The sequence below is a fragment of the Convolutriloba macropyga genome, chromosome 15 (assembly GCF_964194025.1).
Source record: "Convolutriloba macropyga chromosome 15, txConMacr16.3, whole genome shotgun sequence".
Lineage (NCBI taxonomy): Eukaryota > Metazoa > Xenacoelomorpha > Acoela > Convolutidae > Convolutriloba > Convolutriloba macropyga.
Window position 1 is genome coordinate 26,362,902 of NC_134482.1, and position 23,443 is coordinate 26,386,344.

General features: G+C 34.2%; 1 protein-coding gene across 1 annotated transcript in view; it reads left to right on the plus strand.

Annotated features, from left to right (window-relative positions):
• The window catches only part of LOC142354131 (uncharacterized), an 82,495-nt gene that overhangs the window by 29,584 nt on the left and 29,468 nt on the right, over nt 1-23,443 (plus strand). Inside the window, exons 2-6 of the mRNA XM_075406399.1 lie at nt 1,081-1,220; nt 5,542-5,604; nt 5,982-6,167; nt 6,993-7,077; nt 17,318-17,531. Of these exons, the coding sequence (XP_075262514.1) occupies nt 1,081-1,220; nt 5,542-5,604; nt 5,982-6,167; nt 6,993-7,077; nt 17,318-17,531 (688 nt within the window). The remainder of the gene's footprint in view (nt 1-1,080; nt 1,221-5,541; nt 5,605-5,981; nt 6,168-6,992; nt 7,078-17,317; nt 17,532-23,443) is intronic.

The following is a 23,443-nucleotide window of genomic DNA, read 5'->3' on the forward strand; positions in this document are numbered from 1 at the left end:
TGGATATTACGGTTTCGATTCTGAAACTTAATATCCGATATACTCTTACCGTTGCATAACAAATTCAGGTCGACTATTTGCAAACATTACTTCTTCAATGTCGATTTGGACTAGTTTTACTACAAAGCATACAATGCGTGATCATTTTATGTTTACCAGCTCGCTCCGATACTTGAACAAATCGAAGCCAAAGATGTATGTCTAATACCTGCTTTGCGAAAATATTTTAATTTAAACTTATTTCCGTTTAGTACTTTGTACTCACACATCCATATACTAGAAGTTGTTTTAGAACCTGTTGAATTTCACCTCAAGCAAGCTGTCGTTAGAGGACACAGTAACAAAAGATATACTGCTCAAGAATTATGCCTCAATACGCACTCTATGTCAATTTAATAAGACAAAGTTTTTGAGTTTCGGCTAATTTTTTGGTAGGTTTTCGAGCTCTATTTGTACGCTGATCCACTGGCTGTGCCGCTCAACTCTCAACCGTTGATCGGTTGAAGATGGTGATCGGCAAACGTCAATTTTTCAATTCAAAATTGACGTCAGGGATTAAAGTTAACAAAGATGAATATCCAACAAATATTCCGAATTCGAGTCAGGAATTTGGTGTAGAATTGACCTATTAGGTTGTTTTAAGTGTACTTGTATGAGTGTATATGCCTAATTAGGAGCTGAGTTTTTTTGCTTATTAAATATCGAGATTTTCTACCTCAAAACTTGGGTGATTTTTATAAAATTACAGCGGGGTATCTCCTCGCTAATTACCATTGCATGTTATCTGTTTTTATTGGAAAACAAGAGCACTAGTGTATGGTTCCAAATTTGTAAAAACAATTTGCGAAACTTTGAGTATAATCAGGTTAACATTTAACATTTGTATGTTCGTTTCCTAAAAGGTCTGGGTGCTAGTTTCTTTTTGACGTTGAATGTACTTGCAACTGCACTTGCCATAATTGCATATTTTTGAAATATTTAATATCACTTGATCTCCCAAATGAATGGTGGCTTATTCGGAAAATATCAAATAGTTGTTTATATATTGCGATTCATTTTGTTAATTTATATGTATTTCAGGTCAGCAGTCAGGAATGCCTCCCTACATTTGAATTACAATGTCGTCAAATCTTACGATGATGATGTGGAAGAATCCGACGACGATTTTGCTGACGATGAGCATGAAAGTATTTCACTTCAACGTCGACAAAGTCCTAAAGGTTGGGAAAGCGAAATGCTTATGTTAAAACTACAAGTATACTTTACGATCTTACTATCTAAAACCGATCACACCGATTACGAAACTTTCACTCTTAAAACAAATTATACCGAGTTTTCGGAACGTCTAAAACCGACGATAACGACAAAAGCCGAACATTCCAAAATTTCTTCAGCTTTTCGGATTTTTTGTTCGTATTCTCGACTATGGTAAACTAGCTCAAACTTTAACTTATGAAGAGAACCAGGTCTATGGGAATGGGGGCTAACATTAACAAAAATTACATGGCTCAGCTTTCTGGTTATAGTTGAGCTCAAGCGTTTTCATGGGTCCAACATCAATTCAGTCAACAGATCGAGTTGTCAACAATAGTAAAGGTAATAACATTTGATCATGCTCAAACATGATAGTTAACGTTATTTTGACCAATATTTTGACAAATCAAAAACAATTTGACCTTGACTTATGGAAAGTCTATGCTCGACCGAGAAAGGTTATAAGATATCGTGCTATTGAAATATCCTATGAAAAGATTTTAACTTGTATATACTCTAAAAGTTTCTCGTGTGATCTTGCACGATTTTTTCTCATGTGTTTATTAAAACACACGATTTTTCGTGTAATAGTCGCCAATCGTGTGTTTTCACACGAGAAAAATTAACTTATGTGTTTATTTTTAACACAATTTTTTGTGTATTAAGAAAAGATTAGTTAAAATCCAAAAAAAAAACAAATTAGATAGTTTTGAATACCAAGTCTCTCATTGTCAACAAAAATAGTTACAGGAAACGTTTTGTGGAAATTTAGGTTGTACAAAATCCCTCAAACAGTCCGGAAAAGGAGTCCTAAACTGCCCCTGTAGCACTTCAATATTTATGGTTGGTGACAACTGCCTTTTTTTATTCAGGAGCTAAAATGACTAACCGAGGTTCTTTTGAACGTTTTTTCGAAGCTTTGATGTAAAGACAAAACAGAAAAAATCGAAAAATGTGTGGGTAAAACACCTATAAAACTCTCTCACAGAAACTGTTTTCATCATTTTGCTGTAGCCGAAAACTGTTGGGAGCGCTGATTGTGAGCAATAATTGGCGCTTTGGAGTAATAATTAAGGCTTGTGCTTGCAGGCGAGACGACATGAAGGCTTCACTTTATAGAGATAACGCACTTCGTTTTGCTTAGTTTTACCTTAGTTCAATACAATCTAAAGCACAGAAACCCACATGAAAACTCGTGAAGGCCAACCCGAGAGATTAGTGTGATTTCACACGAAAAATCACGTAAATTGCAATGTTCTCGTGTGTCACTTTTTAACTAAAAAATCGTCTGTTGGCACATGATTTTTTATGTAATCTCGAGCGAGAAAAATTTACGAGTGTAAAAATTGGCATGCTAACAGGAGAATTCACACGTTTGTGTATAAGCAGCCACAGAAATCAATAGAAAAATTATGTGAATAACACCAACATCTCATAAAAATATCATGCTTGACTCATAAAAAGACTTCAGCTTAAATTTAACTGCAAAGTTGGACCTAATTCAAAAGTCAATATTGCCACCCCTGGTAAATTTTAGACCTCTAATGTTTTTCTCATAAATCGAGATGAACGTTTGAGATTGACAACTGCTGAATTATTTGACTTGTTAAACACGCATATCAAAGGAAATTAGTTCCTTTAAAACTGTGCGCAGTGATTTGGTACAGTTTTGCAGATTGGATTTGGTCTCTTCTGTTGGAATTGAGGGCGCAAGTTAAACTGCATAATTATGCCAACAACTTTTTCAAAAATATCTTTCTTTGGCTGATAATTTTTCCCCGAACTAATTTTTGTTGCTAGAATTTCTTCACCCATCTGTTGATGTGAAAAACTATAATACATATGGGATCAGTGACCAGAAAATACTATTAACAGGAAAAGTCAGCAAAAGGAAGCGAAATTTTTTGTAAAATTCTGTAAAATGCTCATGAGGAGTCGGTCTTGAAAATTCTAACAGCCTCTTATGACTGCAAAGTTTTGTTCTCTAAATATAATACATTTCCAAAATATCACCAGGAACTGTATACAGCATAGAAATTTTCTATGCTAATAGGAACCTTAAAATTTAATAAGATATTACAAAACAATTATTTCATCATGTGCTCAACATATTGCGTTCCTGACAACCGGGATTTGAGTCTCCGAGCATTTCCGCGCTGAACCAGCAAATTTCAAGTAATGGTTAAGTGACTCTGCTTGAAGTCACTGAGAACTTCTGGCGTTTATTGAGAACCGCGAAGCGGTTCAAGATAATAAGTCAAAATTTCGAAGTGACTTCTGCAGAGTCACTTAACCATGCTTAAAACACGAAACGCGCACGTTTTAAAATGATTAAAGTCAACGAAATTCAACTTCTGGCTAAGTAGCAACTTCTGGCATTTTGACTTCTGGCACTGGAGACTTTCGGCGTTTAAAATGCGCACGTGAGTGTTTTAAGTGTAAAAACTTAATTCAGTTCTGAAACATTGCATCTTCAGAATGTTTTAAGTTTCTTTATGTGCAGTTCTGCTTCATTATGATCATATTGAGGTCATAAAGTTAGCAAACGCTAAACTTGAGGTGTACAGTGTGAATATTACTAATACCCCAAAACTAAGTATTAGAAGAATAATGTCTTTTGTAGCTTATAGCTGGTAATTACTACTGGAGTATACACACTATTTATATATAAGCTAGTTTTTCAGGCAATTAACATAAAACCCATTTAGATTAGTAGTTACGACTTGCTACGTAGCAAGTACCACCGGAGAAAATTGAATCTCATATTAAAAAATTGTTTCAAAAATCAAGACTGGTCCTTGTAAATTGGGACAAGAACAAAGTACTGGCCATCCTAAGAAACAGAATGTCTTTATACTGGTTCAAAGTTGATTTGCTCGGCCACCGTTGGGACTTTATTTTTACAATTTACTTCCCTCGTATACCCAAGTTGCAAGCTCTCTTCAGCGTTGTATAGAGTGTGATATTTAACGTTACCATAGTTTTTTAAAGTGTGGGATTTTTTTGCGGACGAATAATAACAAGCTAGAAATGAAACAAAATATTTTCAGGTATGATATTCTGATAAGCGTTTTACTAAATTTGTGTTCAATAACTTAAGAAGATATACTATATAAATTGAAGCAAATAGCTGGGAGTTGGGAAGAACTAAAGCAAAAAATGTACCGATATCCTTAGTCTAAAACCGATGAAAATAGATCACTGAATTAGTCTCTTATAAAAACGGTGGTAATTAAATTTGAGGGCAGTGCATTATTAAATACGAATAATATATGCTTATAGAAGGCAGCAAAAATGATTTTTATATATAAATTTAAGAACTTGCAAAAAAAAGATTACTTACGAGTGTTTTTATCAAGAAGCCTGAAGAGCATTTTCTGTAGCTTTGTGTTCATTGAGAGGGTAAATTTATCTCAAAGAAATTTGTGATAACGAGATTCAGATCAATATGCATCCTACAAGATCTGTCGTGTAACGATTTTTGAAAAAAAAATGTGATTTAAATTTTGTTTAAAAGAAAAAAAAAGAAATTGAGCATTTCCACTAAATGGCAAGTTATCTTATGATATCGAAAGGCTGGTAACTTGCTATACATCATTTTCCGAAAGTACATTGTAAGTTTATAGTCAACGAAAAGTCCTATTGGGACTGTTTCATATTTTAATTTGAGATCTACTGATGAACCTTGAGCATGGGTCTATGAACCCAGCTTTTACAGCCTTTTACGGACTTTTTAGTTGTTTGCTTATTTCTTCCACATCCCATGCATGCAAATTCACAATGTTAACATGTTTTTCTTTATGATCTTGCAAGATTACTGTTTTTTTCTGCAGGAACCTTTGAAGGTCTTCAAAACTAACTTTTGTTTTTGACAAGAGATATCACCTCCAGATGTAAAATTTCACCATGCGAAAAATGAAGAAGATTCCCAAGCTAATAAAAACTCAACATATTGAAGAATGAGACTTCAGAAGCTCAAGCAATCTATTATTAACCACGCTCACCTGCAAAAACCAAAGAAAACGAAGAATTTTTATGAGTAATTTTGTCGACTAATTTTCAATTTAAAAAATTAGTATTGTTTTCTAGTTATGCGTGATTGCTGGACTGTCGCAAAAAGAGAAACTCGTGTCCTGAATCTGAATGCTCAAGCTGAGTTCTAATCTGAACCAAGATTTGTCCAGTTAACATGGAAACGAAACGGAACAACACCGCTTTTCATCGATAGAAAACTGTAAGGTAAACAAATGGGATGGGAGGTGTGGAATGTTCGTAACGATGTTTCAGGTGGAAGCGGAGGCGGCGGCGGAGGAGGATCGCCATCATCCAAAGGAGGAAATATTGTCACTTGTTAGTCTGAGGTCATATTTTGGTATATCAACAATTCGCTGAAATAATTGGTGTGACTCTATGAACACCGTTTTGTTGATCAGACAAACACGTTGATATTACTGCTAGCCAATACTTTTAGTGGAGCTACCGTAGCTCATATTGTCTTTTGTACTTAATTCCACTAGTTTTTAATTCCAACTGTCCCGGATTGGAAGAGAGAGAACTCTCGAAATGCCCTCACATTGCAATTAAACTCTTAATTCATTATACCACATCAGACGAATTACCCCCCCCCCTTGCAACGAAATGCTAGGAAATCATAGAACATCCGCATTGGAGCTTAAAAGTTAGAGTTCCACTCTACAAGGGTGATGGATTTCGATTTTGATTTTCAGCTAAGCAAGCGTACGAAGCAGTATCCTGTAGCAATATTCAACCAACGAAGCCCATCTTCGGAGTCCGATCTGACCCGGAGATTGATCTGGTGTGGAACTCTGCCATGATGACTCCAATGCCAGTTGACGACGTCGGAGATCTATCCCAGATGCCAAGAGTCATTAGGGCATACAAATTTGCCTCCCGTTAGTTTTTGGTGTCTTAGAGTTTTGATCTTGAAATTTCATAGGTCACGCGATGCTGGATTTTTAGCGTTGAAGTTATTTTTTCTGACATCAAAGGCGCCCCTTTTCTATAGGTTATGGGACTCTGAAGTAGTCACTGTGAAAATCTGGCATTATTCGAGAACATTGTAGTGGTTCGAGACGTAAGTCAAAATTCCGAAGTGACTCGAGTAACCTTGCTGGAAACACCAGCTTACAAGGTTGAAATATGGCATTGTAGAATCTGAATCTGGCTGTGCAGAGATCTGACATTTCGAAACTTCAACACGGATGTTTCAAGATAGATTTCAGTAGTTATTTCTAGATAACAACGGGTAAAAATGCCCATCAGAACGCGCTTCAATTACAGTATCGATGCCATGCAAATTCTTTGTCCCCAGATTAGGGTAACGCCAGGAACTTTAGTAAGAACTTGGAATATTCCCCGATGCGGGTATTTGACAGGAAGCAGTCGGGGAAACTTAAAAGGAAACAGCAGGGTTCTCGGAATTCCTGGGATTCAATGCTTAGAGCATTTCTTGTCTTTTCTTGGGTGAAACTATTCTTACACAACTATTAGGAATTTTACAAGACGGAAATTAAGATTGAATTGAATTCATTTACCAGATGCAATTGTATTTCAAAAAAGTCGACTGCTTGGAGGGAACAATCCTAAAAATAGATCAATTCTTTAAAGTTGTCCCAGAGCCCAAATCTGTAAAAACAAAAATATAGAAAAATTTATGAGTGATGAACTGAATTTGGACCGACTTGAATTTAAAAAAAGAGATTTTTTTTGCATTTCAGCTCCTGACTTCTGTGTGGCATTTATTGTAGACTTCGTGAACTATTATGGCCTCCGGGTTGTTGGTGTGCCCAAATTAGAATCAAAGTCAGCTCGAATCTTTCCTTTTCTTTCTATTTCCTCTCTCTTTTTGATTCCTCCATTTTTGATTCCTTTCGTTCATGGGATAAACAGGTAACGCCCGGTGGGCATTAAGTGGCTGAGCAGCTCTCTTAGAGACCTACTTCTTACTAGTCTCTGAAACTGTTTTGCGGAGACAAAGTCATTCTTAATCTTAAAAGTTTGACGCCTCTCAGACAGCTCCCTGTCCCCAACTCTCCCGTTCACTTTCTTCCACTTGGCAATCGGACCCCCGCTCGTCCAGCCCTCGCAACCCTGCACCCTTGCTTGAACCTTCCCAAAAAAGATTGCAGAATATAAATACGCAAAACTAGATGCAACGCAAATTAAAATATAATATGTTTTAAGTACGTTCCAGCGGTTCAAAAATCATATTTTTCAAAATTTGGGGACTATCCTTGATTATTCCGACCCCCCTTGAGGGGGAGGAACTATATACTCAAATGGGTTCTTTTGTTCAAACAATTTTGGCCGATCGATATAATGATCGCAGAGAGTTGAGACTGGTATTAGTAGAAACCCCGTCCAGCGTAGAATATGGAAATGAAAACATTTTTTAAATTTTCCATTTTTATAGAGCGTTATCAAGGTTTAAAGTTTTGTGAATATTAGACATAATTCAGCTGTTTTTATTCAACTTTTTAACCAAATTTTCGTCAATTTTGAATAAATTTTTGACAATATTGCTAAAATATGATAAAAATGTTAATTGCACTGTTGTTGATTTTATCTCTAAAGGTAGAGAAGGGTGGCTGAATTGTTGCATCCGAGTTTTTTTGGCTAGAATTTAAGCTAAATTTTTCAAAATTCAGACATCTTACGATAAAAAAAATGACTTTTTAGCCCACTTGCTTTATATTTGCTGGAAGCGGACACCCTAAAGCTGAGGCCAAATTCCTTTTAAACTCAAAAAAACAATTTGTAATCCCGCAGGCTTTAAGGGTCCTCTGGAGATATAATTTTTTGCAAATTTGAAATCGATAATTACACAAAATGCAATATTTTTTTGACAAATTAAAAAATTTTGTTAGAATTGATTTATTTCCCAACCATTTCAACAATTCAATCTTTTATTCAGATAAAGAAACGGATAGTAGGGAGCAACAGGACAGATTTATACGTCCTGAGCAACAGTTGTCTCGCAAAACTTTGCCGTTTTTTGTTTTGCGTCTTTCTTTTTGTTGTTTTACAATAACGTTGGATCCTAATTGCTTCCTCAGGACGAATGAAACCACTTTATTGAATATTTCAGTATATAGCTGCTTGTATTAATGAGTTTCAAATTAAAATTAAAAAAATTTCTTCTCTCATTTTTGCTTTGATTTCCGTAACCATGTAACTCATTCTCACTCCATGGAAGTCTCAAAAACAATTGTTGTTTCAATCATTTTTTCGTGCTTGCTTATACGTTGTGATTGATTGCTTCGACTATTCAGTGTCACAAAAGTTTTCGAGATTTCTATACTGTTCTCAGTAGTCCTTCTATAACGAAGACTTGTTCATGTTATGATGATGATAAAATGGCGATTTGCAGTTCTTGAAAGTAACATCATTTAATTATAGTGCCCTAAACAGTGCCAAGTCGTAAAATTGTTTGAAGTTTTGGCTTCATTATGTTTTTGTTGTTTTGTTGGGTCGTGACTTAGTCTCATTATTAACAGGCCCAATTGGCTTCTTGATGTGTTGAAACTTAAACTATTGCTTTTTTGTTGCACTCCTAAGTCTGTTATTACTTTAAAAAGTATTTCTTTTTGCACACAAATTTGTGTTTTTGAGCTTTGTCTTTTTTTAAGTAGTTTTTCTGCCGGATTTTAGCCCAGTCTCCTTAAACACAGCTCACAACTCGTTTCCAGTGAGCTATAATACAATCGTTACAACAATTATAGCTTCAAACATTTCTTTCTTGGCTTTGTTCTTCTGTTACTACGAGATTTCATAAAATGTTAGATTTTTATACAATTGTACATTTCATAAGATTTTTGACTGATTTTTAAATTATAACAATAATCGTTCATCCCATTGGCTTTGAAATTTTGCGCAATCAAACATTGGATAATGACATGGGCAAGGGCTTGGCTTTCTATGAAGATTTGAATGATCATTTTAAAGATTTCAGTTAAAATCTATTGACATTAATAACTTTGAAAGTTAATTGTTTCAAAAGTGTGAAAAGTATATTTGAACTTCGCGCCTATTTGCTTTTTTTGTCAACCTGTTTCCCGGTCGCATTGGGGACAGGTCGCAAACCTTTTCTATTGAAGTATAGGTTTAACTGTTTTGTTTAGGTTTTATCTGATTCTAGTTTGCTTTTATGATTTTTTATTATAGCCATCGAGTTTTGGTCTTAAATAATGTTTGTTGCTTAATTTTTATTATTGTCCTTTCTAGTAGTCCTATTATCAACAACTTATTTTGGCCCTATAGCGTGGCATTATTCTGTTTCATTGGTTGTTTATTGAACGATGTGTATGTTTTTGAAAGTTTTCTATCTCTTCATCATTTGGTAGCCAATTAATTCAAGAATGTTGATAAGCGGGTTCGGAACATCATGTGCGTACGCACATTACCGAGCCTCCTTTTGGAAAATCATAATGTTACTGTTTCTGATTATTGCTCACAAAAAATTTATTCTACAAGAAGTCACAAAATTAGTCGGAAACTGTAAGGTATTGTTTTTAGCATCAAAATTGAGTCAACATTGAAGTTTTGATGCGAATGTATTGTTAGTGTCAAATTCAAACTTGTTGATTTCTAGATTTTTTTAATTACTAATTGACAACTTCAATCCTTTGTCTGCCTAGCCTGCAAAAAGCTACAAATAAGCTTCACGTAGATTGCAAAGGGTCCTCGGGTTTGTTCTCAAGACATTATTCCCGGGACTTTTGTCACGTGACAGCAATTTGTAGTAAATTCTGTATTATTTGCATCTGTACCGGACTGAAGGGTTGTAAAATGCCACTGGCTTGTATTATTGCTAAAGTTATGTTCTTTGAGAGATCAGAAAACCTGTATTGAAGGCACAGATTTCTCAAAAAGTTAGAATTGAAGAACAAACCAAGGAAGCACATTTTTAAGGAAAATCCAAGCAAAAAAATCCGTTCAATCGCAGTTACTTTGCCAATTCTCCAAATTTTCGTTTTTGTCTGTTTACAGCAGCGAGGTGATAGCGACGCTATTGTTGGTGTCATTTTTTACGACTGAAAAATATTTTAAGGTGATCTTCTATTTTTAACTGGTTGACTGTGACTGAGAGAGTAGGTAAAAGAAATGCAGTATGTGAAAAAAACTTCAAACTTTTTCTAGTGAACAAAAGTTGAAAAAATTGAGTGTTTTTGTTCATACATGACTATGAAAGACAGCATAAACAATAGAAGTGTGGGCCCCTGTTTTTTTGTCAATCCGAATTTTGAGATTTTACATGTACCTCTTTTGTTACAATTTAACATATTTCATGAGATTAAATGAAAACGAACAAGAAACAATAACCGAATTTTTTTTTCAAAAGATGAAATTCGTAGTTAAAAGCAATTTTAGAAGACTGAGAAATTTAAACAAAATTTTACATACATTGTGTGAATCAGCGTTTCCAATTGATTCAGAGAGAATTTAAACTTTTTTGATGATTGGCGGTGTCGACGGACGTTCCAGGTTGTCATTGCAGTGCCTCAATATCAGTACCGCAATATGACACCTCTTTTTTGTATAATCTGCAAAATGGATGTTTTCAAATAACTAATCATTGCAGCCTATAAAATTCTCGTGTATGTGTGTGGGAGTGTGTGTGTGTGTAATGCGTGTTTGTGTGTGTTTAATAGCCGCCCTCATCTTCTCAGCCGGCTATTATAGCGCCCCTATTTTTTACAATTCAGAGAATTTGAATTGTATTGGGGCGCTGTCTTTTTTCTTACGAATCGAAGAGGAGTATTGGAGAAGTCCTTTCTTACGACTCGAAGAGGAGTATTGGAGAAGTCCTTTTTTTTAATCAATTTTATCGGAGTGATTTTTGAGGCGGGAAATGAAACGCGTGAAAAAATGTGGAGTGATTTTGGCGCTGAACAAAAGTGAAGAGCGGAGCGAAAAGAGAGTGGTTTTTGTTCATACCGCTGTTTTGAGAGAGCGAGTAATTGATGTGTGAAAAAATTTTCTCTAAGCGAGCGAATTTTTTTTGTTCACGTGCGCCATTTTAAAGCAGTTTTTTTCATTTATTTTGGTTCAGAGGTTTGGTTATGATTTTGTTTTAATTTTAGGATGGTTTCGGAAGTGGTTTGAAGGTTTCTGGAAATTCATATGAACTTTATGATAATTCGGAGATTTTTTAATGTATTTTGCTGATTTTCGGGCTAATTTTTGCGTTTTTTTTACCAGTATTTTGTTTTACTGGCTCAAATGGGTATTGAAGAAACCCCTTTTACTTGAGCAATTTTATGATAACAATTGGTAACAGTTTTGTGGGTAAGAATCCTTTTTTGTTGAGAAGTATGGCAAAAAAAATGGCGAAAATTGGAACTACTTTTCTTAATTTTTTGCAGTTTTTAGTTTTTTTTCTGTTTTTAGCTAAGTTTCTTTGCCTATTATGACTTGCCTATTGTTTTGCGAGCATCTGGATACCCTAGTGGCTGAAACGAAATTTTCTTTGGATTTATATGTTTTTGAAATATTAAAAAAATTAGTAACTTTTTCCAGTTTTTCAGTGAAAGTTGTTTTTAAGAGCTATTTTTTTCATAATTTTGGCCTAAAGTATTTCAAAATTCACATAAGTGGTTTTTGTAAGTACTAGATGTTTTGATGAAGTTATTTTGGCAGAGATAGTGTTTTCAGGATCTCAATTTATAACAAATTTTGATCAGATTTTTTATCATATTTTAACAGATTTGATTTTAATGTTTTTACTTTTTTGTTTCATGACTTTGTTTCAAGATAAAAAATTAGTGAAGGCAAGCTTTGGTTGATGAGAAGTTGGATGGCGTTTAAATGGATTTTCACTTCAAGTCGTTTCCGGAATTCCTCCGGCTATGTTTTTTTAATCAATTTTATTGGAGTGCTTTTTGAAGCGGGAAATGAAACGCTTGAAGAAATTGGAGTGATTTTGGCGCTGAACAAAAGTGAAGGGAGGAGCGACAAGAGAGTGGTTTTTGTTCATACCGCTGTTTTTGAGAGAGCGAGAAATTGATGTGTGAAAAAATTTTCTCTAAGCGAGCGAAATTTTTTTGTTCACGTGCGGCATTTTAAAGCGGTTTTTTCTCATTTATTATGGTTAAGAGGTTTGGTTATGATTTTGTTTTGATATTAGACTGGCTTCCGTAGTGGTTTGAAGGTTTCTGGAAACTCACATGAATTTTTTGATAATTCGGAGAATTTTTAATGTGTTTTGCTGATTTTCGGGCTGATTTTTGCGTTTTTTTTATAAGTATTTTGTTTTACTGGCTCAAATAGGTATTGAAGAAACCCCTTTTACTTGAGCAATTTTATGATAACAATTGGTTACAGTTTTGTGAGTTAGAATCATTTTTTTGTTGAGAAATATGGCAAAAAAAATGGCGAAAATTGGAACTAGTTTTCTTAATTTTTTGCAGTTTTTCGTTTTTTTTTCTGTTTTTAGCTAAGTTTCTTTGCCTATTATGACTTGCCTATTGTTTTGCGAGCATCTGGATACCCTAGTGGCTGAAACGAAATTTTCTTTGGATTTATATGTTTTTGAATTATTAAAAAAATTAGTAACTTTTTCCAGTTTTTCAGTGAAAGTTGTTTTTAAGAGCTATTTTTTCCATAATTTTAGCCTAAAGTATTTCAAAATTCACATAATTGGTTTTTGTAAGTACTAGCTGTTTTGATGAAGTTATTTTGGCAGAGATTGTTTTTTCGGGATCTCAATTTATAACAAATTTTGATCAGATTTTTTATCATATTTTAACAGATTTGATTTTAATGTTTTTACTTTTTTGTTTCATGACTTTGTTTCAAGATAATCATAAATTATTGAAGGCAAGTTTTGTTTGATGAGTAGTTGGATGGCGTTTAAATGGATTTTCACTTCAAGTCATTTCCGGAATTCCTCCGGCTATGTTTTTTTAATCAATTTTATTGGAGTGATTTTTGAAGCGGGAAATGAAACGCCTGAAGAAATTGGAGTGATTTTGGCGCTGAACAAAAGTGAAGGGCGGAGCGAAAAGAGAGTGGTTTTTGTTCATACCGCTGTTTTTGAGAGAGCGAGAAATTGATGTGTAAAAAAATTTTCTCTAAGCGAGCGAAATTTTTTTGTTCACGTGCGGCATTTTAAAGCAGTTTTTTCTCATTTATTATGGTTAAGAGGTTTGGTTATGATTTTGTTTTGATATTAGACTGGTTTCCGTAGTGGTTTGAAGGTTTCTGGAAATTCACATGATTTTTTGATAATTCGGAGAATTTTTAATGTGTTTTGCTGATTTTCGGGCTAATTTTTGCGTTTTTTTTTATAAGTATTTTGTTTTACTGGCTCAAATGGGTATTGAAGAAACCCCTTTTACTTGAGCCATTTTATGATAACAATTGGTTACAGTTTTGTGGGTAAGAATCATTTTTTTGTTGAGAAATATGGCAAAAAAAATGGCGAAAATTGGAACTTTTTTTCTTAATTTTTTGCAGTTCTTCGTTTTTTTTTCTGTTTTTAGCTAAGTTTCTTTGCCTATTATGACTTGCCTATTGTTTTGCGAGCATCTGGATACCATAGTGGCTGAAACGAAATTTTCTTTGGATTTATATGTTTTTGAAATATTAAAAAAATTAGTAACTTTTTCCAGTTTTTCAGTGAAAGTTGTTTTTAAGAGCTATTTTTTTCATATTTTTAGCCTAAAGTATTTCAAAATTCACATAAGTGGTTTTTGTAAGTACTAGCTGTTTTGATGAAGTTATTTTGGCAGAGATTGTTTTTTCGGGATCTCAATTTATAACAAATTTTGATCAGATTTTTTATCATATTTTAACAGATTTGATTTTAATGTTTTTACTTTTTTGTTTCATGACTTTGTTTCAAGTTAATCATAAATTATTGAAGGCAAGTTTTGTTTGATGAGTAGTTGGATGGCGTTTAAATGGATTTTCACTTCAAGTCATTTCCGGAATTCCTCCAGCTATGTTTTTTTAATCAATTTTATTGGAGTGTTTTTTGAAGCGGGAAATGAAACGCGTGAAGAAATTGGAGTGATTTTGGCGCTGAACAAAAGTGAAGGGCGGAGCGAAAAGAGAGTGGTTTTTGTTCATACCGCTGTTTTTGAGAGAGCGAGAAATTGATGTGTGAAAAAATTTTCTCTAAGCGAGCGAAATTTTTTTGTTCACGTGCGGCATTTTAAAGCAGTTTTTTCTCATTTATTATGGTTAAGAGGTTTGGTTATGATTTTGTTTTGATATTAGACTGGTTTCCGTAGTGGTTTGAAGGTTTCTGGAAATTCACATGAATTTTTTGATAATTCGGAGAATTTTTAATGTGTTTTGCTGATTTTCGGGCTAATTTTTGCGTTTTTTTATAAGTATTTTGTTTTACTGGCTCAAATGGGTATTGAAGAAACCCCTTTTACTTGAGCAATTTTATGATAACAATTGGTTACAGTTTTTTGGGTAAGAATCATTTTTTTGTTGAGAAATATGGCAAAAAAATGGCGAAAATTGGAACTATTTTTCTTAATTTTTTGCAGTTCTTCGTTTTTTTTTCTGTTTTTAGCTAAGTTTCTTTGCCTATTATGACTTGCCTATTGTTTTGCGAGCATCTGGATACCATAGTGGCTGAAACGAAATTTTCTTTGGATTTATATGTTTTTGAAATATTAAAAAAATTAGTAACTTTTTCCAGTTTTTCAGTGAAAATTGTTTTTAAGAGCTATTTTTTTCATAATTTTAGCCTAAAGTATTTCAAAATTCACATAAGTGGTTTTTTAAGTACTAGCTGTTTTGATGAAGTTATTTTGGCGGAGATAGCTTTTTCGGGATCTCAATTGATAACAAAATTTGATCGGATTTTTTATCATATTTTAACAGATTTGATTGTATTGTTCTTATTTTTTTGTTTCATGACTTTGTTTCAAGATAATCATAAATTAGTGAAGGCAAGTTTTGTTTGATGAGTAGTTGGATGGCGTTCAAATGGATTTTTACTTCGAGTCGTTTCCGGAATTCCTCCGGCTATGTTTTTTTTAATCAATTTTATTGGAGTGATTTTTGAAGCGGGAAATGAAACGCGTGAAGAAATTGGAGTGATTTTGGCGCTGAACAAAAGTGAAGGGCGGAGCAAAAAGAGAGTGGTTTTTGTTCATACCGCTGTTTTTGAGAGAACGAGAAATTGATGTGTGAAAAAATTTTCTCTAAGCGAGCGAAATTTTTTTGTTCACGTGCGGCATTTTAAAGCAGTTTTTTCTCATTTATTATGGTTAAGAGGTTTGGTTATGATTTTGTTTTGATATTAGACTGGTTTCCGTAGTGGTTTGAAGGTTTCTGGAAATCCACATGAATTTTTCGATAATTCGGTGGTTTTTAATCTATTTAGTTGATTTTCGGGCTAATTTTTGCGTTTTTTTGAAGATTATTTTGTTTTACTGGCTCAAATGGGTATTGAAGAAACCCCTTCTACTTGAGCAATTTTATGATAACAATTGGTTACAATTTTGTGGGTAAGAATCATTTTTTTGTTGAGAAATACGACAAAAAAATGGCGAAAATTGGAACTATTTTTGTTTATTTTTTGCAGTTTTTCGTATTTTTTTCTGTTTTTAGCTAAATTTCTATGCCTATTATGACTTGCCTATTGTTTTGCGAGCATCTGTATACCCTATTGGCTGAAAAGAATTTTTCTTTGGATTTATATAATTTTGAAATAATAAAAAATTCAGTAACTTTTTCCAGTTTTTCAGTGAAAGTTGTTTTTAGGAGCCGTTTTTTCATAATTTTAGCCTAAAGTGTTTTTTCAAAATCCACATAGGTGGTTTTTGTACGTACAAGTTGTTTGGATGAAGTTATTTTGGCAGAGATAGTTTTTTCGGGATCTCAATTGATAACAAAATTTGATCGGATTTTTTATCATATTTTAACAGATTTGATTGTATTGTTCTTACTTTTTTGTTTCATGAGTTTGTTTCAAGATAATCATAAATTAGTGAAGGCACGTTTTGTTCGATGAGTAGTTGGATGGCGTTTAAATGGATTTTCAATTCGAGTCGTTTCCGGAATTCTTCCGGCTATATATTTTTTTTAAGATCTGTTCACACATTTTCATGATTTTTGAAGTCAAATTGGAGTAGTGATTTTGGTCACGCCGAAACAGGAAGTGAAGAGAAAAAGCGAGTGGTTTTGCGGCGTGAAATTTTTTCGCTCTAAATTTAAAGTAGAGTGAGAAAACGGTGTTTGAACAAAAATTCGCTTTCTCGCTAGTGGTTTTTTGTTCACATGCGGCAGTTTCGCTTTGATTTTGTCTGTTTTTCGATTTTTTGGATCGGATTTTTTCCCAATCCATTCACAGTCCTTTCTAGGTCTAGTTTTCTGTTTAGTCAATGAAAATTCTTTGAATTGTACATCAGGACTTATCCTGCTATGTTTTTTTACTTCGTCAAATTTTTTTCGCTTCACCATTTTGCCGCTTTTTCGACATTTTGCATGAAATCTTTTTGACTTCTCTAGGCTAGTTTCTCTCTTCTCTCATTCTGCTTAAAATGAATTTGAACATCAGTTGCTCAGCAAAGCAATTCAAAATGAAAAGAGTCAGTATAAAAATTTGAAGTCAGAAATAGAAACGGGATAAACCCATAAAGCCCATTTTAGATGCCCGGTACTTGAACTTTGTTCTCATAAGTTTTAGTTACTATCTATACTGCTTATTGGTATTGAAACTAGACCCTGTAGCCTCTCACTGAGGGACAGAAGTATGTGCAACTACGAAATGCCATCAATATAAATCGGACTTAAAGAATGTTTTTGTACAAAAATCTTTTTTTTTTCAATATCGTCTATTCTTTCAATCCCAATCATGCTTATTGGAATCAACGGCGGCTATTTTCCGGCAATCTGCCGGGTATGTTTCTGTGTGCGTGCATGTGTTTGTATATCTTCTGTAAAATTGAGACCTATCTTAGAGAAAACTCTGGACGGTCTGTTGAACGTGACGTCTTCTGCTTTGTTTTTGAGTTTTAATTATTCACCAGATGCCAGATAAGTTTTGTGATTGATTTTGTTTGATTTTGTTTTGTAGGGCATTGGGTTTGGGTTTTGTAAAAAACATGGACAAATTGCAGTCAAAAGAGCACACGAAATTCGAGGCAGGTGGAGTTCTGAGTAACTTGATGACAACTCTCGATTGGAAGAAAACAGCGGGGGGAGGGGGTCAGTCTGTGGGAACTATCCCTGCTGACAGTTACTGTAGTGGGGTTGCCCCTCTTTCTACAGAAGATACTTACACTCTCACGGTATGTCGAAAAATTTACTCCTGTGGTTGAATACAACACTGGAAAGCGGTACCGCAATAAGATTATGAATCCTAAAAATTTTCCTGGACTTTGAGTGATGTCCTTGACTTTCGCTGGATCTATGAATAGCACCTAATAGCAACTATATACGTTGATAGAGTCACCCTAGTCCAAATGACGAAACAAAACAACCAAAAATTTTTTAGAATTTTCACTATGTTGGGTTATAAACGTTAGAAACGTTTGTTATTGCAAATAGATAGCTGAAGCTATTTTCGGCCATGGTTTTTTTACGACTCGAAGAGGAGTATTGGTTTTCTTAAGGTTTTTTTACGACTCGAAGAGAAGTATTGGTTTTCTTAAGGTTTTTTACGACTCGAAGAGAAGTATTGGTTTTCTTAAGGTTTTTTTTACCGGAAGTACTATTCGTTAAGACGCTGTTGATCATGCGCTGCGTTTTGTGAATGACTTTTTGACTTCGAGAGGTATTTTTTGACTGAATGGCACATAGATAACTGTTTTTAGCCATTTTTTCGTCTAGGTGGCCCAGTTTTTTTGCTTTTAATTTATGTTTTAGCAGATTTTCTTTCGATGCTATATTGAAATGTAACCGCGGAAATTGATACCACAGTGTTTTGCAGAGCCTTAAAATGCGTTTCAAGTTCAAAATTGGCATATATTTTTTATTTTTTTAGTTAGTTTTTGGATTTTTTCTTTTAATTTCTTCACTTTTGGATCTTTCAGCCGTCTTTTTGTCAAAAACCCGTTAATATGGCAACTCCACTTTGATAATTCATATACTCAACGCCGCTTTCTACCTCGTTGTAATTTTATTTTATAAAATTGTACACATGCTAATCCGATTTTGCTAGTAAATTTTCAGTAATTGTTGTCAGCTTTTGTTTGTATTTTGGTTTGAATAACTAGAAATATTCTTTTCGTGCAACATGAAAGACTTTAAATTCGTTTCAAAAAAATTCAATCAATTTTTGGTGTTAATTTTTTGAAAAACAAAGTTATTTTCTTAAATGCAGGCTTTTTTGACCGTTCTTTTGCAACATGTTTCAATGTTTCGTATGTTTGAATTCGGCTTTATCTTTTTCTTGTTCTGTTCAGGAGGATAGATTTTTGTCTCAGATGACTTCTTTGCTTTTCTATCTCTCGAATGCTGAACAATGAAACGTATTAGTTTTTCTTGATTTTTTAATTTGATTTTTAACATTCAAAAATCAAGAATCAGTCCTTTTGCTACGGTGTTCCTTACATTGTGTCCATATTCTTCACATTCTAATTTGTATCAATCTGGTTTTCTCCTGGTTACTACATTTATTTAAATTATATTGATATTTTCAGTCAGAAAATTGAATAACTTCTGCTTTTTTTTAGAATTTTGTCATTTCTTTGGTTTGCAATTGGTTTCATTCAACATAAGACCTTTCCCAAAATTTCAACTTATTGGTATTTATTGCAATTTTTTTGGCCTTAGTTTTGTTTTTAAACAAATTTTGCCTTTGAAAATTTCTGTTGCTGATGTCTTTTCTATGATAAGTTTAATTTTTGGATAAAATGAAATCATGTCGAGTATAAATACAACAAGGAAAAAGTCTGTGTTATTTTTGATTTAATTGCAGTGATTGTCAATCTTATTGTAGTGCTTTTCTCAGTCTTAAATTGGAATATTCTATATTGAAAGTTTTAACTAAGTTTCTAAGATCATTATCTGCCGTTTGCTTTCCCGATCTTTTTGAGATTAGAATTATTAATTAATTGATAGCTCTGTCAACTTTTTCAGCCTATCAGTTTTCTGACCATCCTAATTATTTCTGACTTTTTCAATGTTAACAGACGTTTTCAAAGAAAAATTGCTGCGTTTTGTTTCTCTTGATGACCGTGTTAGAATTTCACCAAATTTGAGATTAGGCCTGGGGAGGTAATGAGTTAATGGTTTAATACAAAAGATAATTGTCCAGCTGTAGTTACGGTTTTTAGTGAAGTTTTGACGCTACGAGTGGCTTCCGGAATTCTTTCGGCTATGTTTTTTTTATAGAAAGTACTATTTGTTCAAATGGCGCTTTAACCTAAAAGCGAAAATGAGTAAAATTGCCGTGTGAACTAATATTTCTGAGCGATAGAAGTAATTTGATCATGCGCTGCGTTGAGTGAAAGACTTTTCGACTTTGAAAAATGTTTTTAAGAGTGGCGCATATAGATGACAGTTTTTGACCTTGTTTTTGTCGATTTGTCACATTTTTGCTGGAGATTGTTTTTTTTTCAGAAATAAGTTTTTCGTCGTTGCTGCGTGAATATGTAGCCCTCTAAAATTGATACCAAAATTTTTAGTCAATTTTTGACGTTTTTGCAATCAACTTTTTCATTTCTGAAGCTCTGAGCGCCCTTGGTCCTACCCGCATATTAAATACGGCAACGTTCTTTTGATAGTTTCTTAATTAAATGCTTCCTTCTGAGGTGATTTTGAGCAAGTTTCCCATGATTTTTTTGTATTTTGTGATTATTTACTATTAAAACTCTTTTAAAAATTTCCTCATCTGCACTGTTAAGAACTTTTTTTGTTTCGTTTTAATATTAATTTAAGTAGTTTTCGGCAATCAGTTTTTCAAATTAAGTAAAAAATTTGAACCTTGTTTTCAACAATTTTTTTTCAAAATGTTTGTTTCTCGAGCTTAAACGTTTTTTTTCTTTCTTACTAAGACAGGAAAATGGTAATGCATTTTTTTAGCCTCGATTGCCTATTAATGAAAATTCCCCATTTTTTGCATAAAGGTTTTCATTTTAATTTTAGTTAGATTTTGCAATTTGATTTTTTTTTATTTTTCGAATGTTAAAAACGAATTTTCTTATCGTTTGTACAATGTCGTTGTTCTCCACACTGTATCAAGTATCTTTCCATCCTCTCCTAAGGTCTATATTTTTATCGGCCCTGCTTTTGGTGTTAAATGTATTGATTTGAGCTCAAAAATTTAGTCTTGACTTTTTTCAATTTTTCATTTGCAGCTTGTTTTTAAATACAACATAGCACTTTTTATAGAGTTTTAGCTATGTTCATTGTTATAAATTTTTGTTGAAATTTTTTTTCTTCTGGGATTATATACGTGGTTAGGCTTTAGCACTGGAAAACAATTTGCTTTTGAATATTGAGCTCTCATATTGTTACCGAGTAAACTAAATGAGCAACGCTATTTAGAGCGGGAAATGAACAATCCTTTTGCAGCGCCATTTAAGCAGCGAGAAAAGAAAAATTACGTAATTTCTTAATCATGTAAGCCTTACAAAAAGATTGAATGCACATAAAATCTCTTCTATTTGGCATAGAAAGCTCGGAAAAAGTTCATTTAGCATAATTTTCATTGAGCCTGCTAGTATACTAAATCGATTGCGCTCCTTTTAGGCTTGATAATTCTATGTTACGAAAACGTATCGGTGACCAATCTGAGCCGAAAATTGGCAAAGACAAAGTTCCTGCTAGCAGATACAGATAGATTTGCCGGGCCATTTAGAGGCCCTCGCCTTGATGTTGTTACGCTCAGAAGCCTTAATGTTGCAACGTTGCTGGTGTAATTTAAAGTTAAACGAATTGAAGTGAATCTTTAACGAAAGTGTGTTTGTCACCTTTACATATAAGTCTCTTTCATGATTCATTTCTGACTTGATTAATTTATTACGAAAGTGTGTTTGTCATCTTTATCTTTGTTGCCGCAAACACACAGCCGTGGCAACCTTACAAAAATCCGAGGCTAATTTACATATATCCGGGGGCAGCTTTAAGCCTTTAAATTTATAATAACGCGTAGTTCATAAATTGAAATCGGAGTACAGCGGTCAATTTAGACAGAATCATTGTCCTGATTGCGAATTTATTGAGCATTTATGCGCTAAACTTAATGCGTTAGCCAGTTACGGAGCGTTCAGTTACCATTGAGAGTTAAAGATGGGGTCCAGATTTAAAAGAGTACAATAACACGTCGATCAGAGGTTCGATGCTCCAGAAAAATTGTTAAAAGAAGAAGTGGAAAACATTTAAAATGAAGCTGAACTGTTTTGAATTCAAACCAGTCCCTAAAGTGTTCAGGACTTTCAAATCGAGAGCTTTCAGGGCCACTGGGAACAATTGTGAACCTTTTACCTCTGTTCCAGAGATTCAACGAATACTAGCAAGAAAACTGTAAGACTCATCCAATAAAATAACTTACTTTGAAAAACGTTTCTGATTGTCGTGAATTGATAAATAACCGGCAAATCTAGCAAACCCCTCTTAATTTGACTCATACTCATTTTTTCGGGTAATTTCCCTTGGTCACCGATAACCTATCCCCTATAATTTTTTGAGTTTAAAAAACATCAAGGTTCGGAGTTTGAGCAAAGCTTCTGAAATTCGCAAATCCTTTTCCGCCAGATTGTAAAGAAAAGCATGTAGTACTATCTTGACAAATCTCAGTGAAATAGACTATTTTCTGGAGAAGGGAGCTGAGAAACTTTTTTTACATATTTAGACTTAAAATAACAGAAAATAAAAATAATTTAGAAGGTATATTCTAAAAGCCTACAAATGATAGCTGTACATTCGTATTGACAAAAAGGCATTTCAATGGTGGCTTTGTTAGTTCCAAATAAACCAAATAACTCACATCAGTTATGTTGTAAAAAAATTATATGGTTTTCTTATTAGCTGCAAGTTCACTGCATCACGCCATAAAAACTTTGCCTCAAGCGTTACAAGACCATTATAAAAAAGGAATTTACGCATTACCGGGTCTGAGTTTCAATCTTATCGCGGTGAAATTACGAAAAACTGCTCAGTTTCAATTGAGTCATTTCTTCCATGATAAAAAGAGGCTAGTTATATGGCATGATGTGGTGAGCAATTCATTATCCCGTCATCGCAGTAACAACAATAAGCCTTTAACACCTTCGCAGCTTATTGCAGTGCTTGAAGAGCATCAGGAGCGCATAGAAGCTATAGTGTATTGCCCCAGAGAGGGGACTCCTGATATTTACGAACAGCTCAAGCGTAGTACTCTAGTTACCATTCACATAGTGAAAGACATTGTGTCTAAACGTAAACAGAAAGATCCTAGTTTACTTAAAGAGTACAGAGCATTACACCAAAGGCCTGCGCTTGAGCTTAAAACACTCACTATTGTGGTAGCACATAAGAACAACCTTCGGTCCTTGATAACACGCTCCCGACCGAAAAAGCTCTCTAAGCGCCGTCGTAAAACGCTTCTTACCCGTCATGCGTTCGAGGAGGCGGAACACACTCAAGCCTTGATAACCTGAATGTCACTTAGTCTTGCGTTGTTTTGGGAGTCTAACCGCTGACTGGCGGTGTGACTTAGTTTACTCACGAGTTACGGGTTAGTTTGTGGTTGGTTCTCTCCAATAGCGCTTTACTAAACGTTTCGCTCTCCCCATTGCTTGAGTTATTCACTACCGTCCGTTTTCCGCAGGTTATCTGGTTTCATTTTCCGTTTCCGTCTTTTTGTTTCCGTGTCGCCGTGTTTCTTGCTATTCCCCGTTTATTTGTTTTAGATGTAGTATGTTGAGTTTTTGCTGTAGTAAATTTTTTTCTGCGAGTATGCTGGTTGGTTGTTTAGTCTCGTTGCTTGCTAGGGTGTGACTTAAGTTCATTCTGGGAGTTACGGCTGGTTTGTTTCGTGACTTTCACCACACCTGTTTGCTAGCAAGTCGTTGTAGCTTGATTAATTTTGGTAGTATGCACTTTTGTTGTCCGGGTAGGGTGGTTTGCTAGGGTGTGACTTAAGTTTGTTCTGGAGTTACGGCTCGTATACTTCCTGACCTTTTCAACTTTAGTTATGCTACTTCGTTGCCGCAAATTGTTTGATGTTTTGATGCTGTAGAAAAATCCCCACAATGTTTTGTGCTAGTTTACCTGG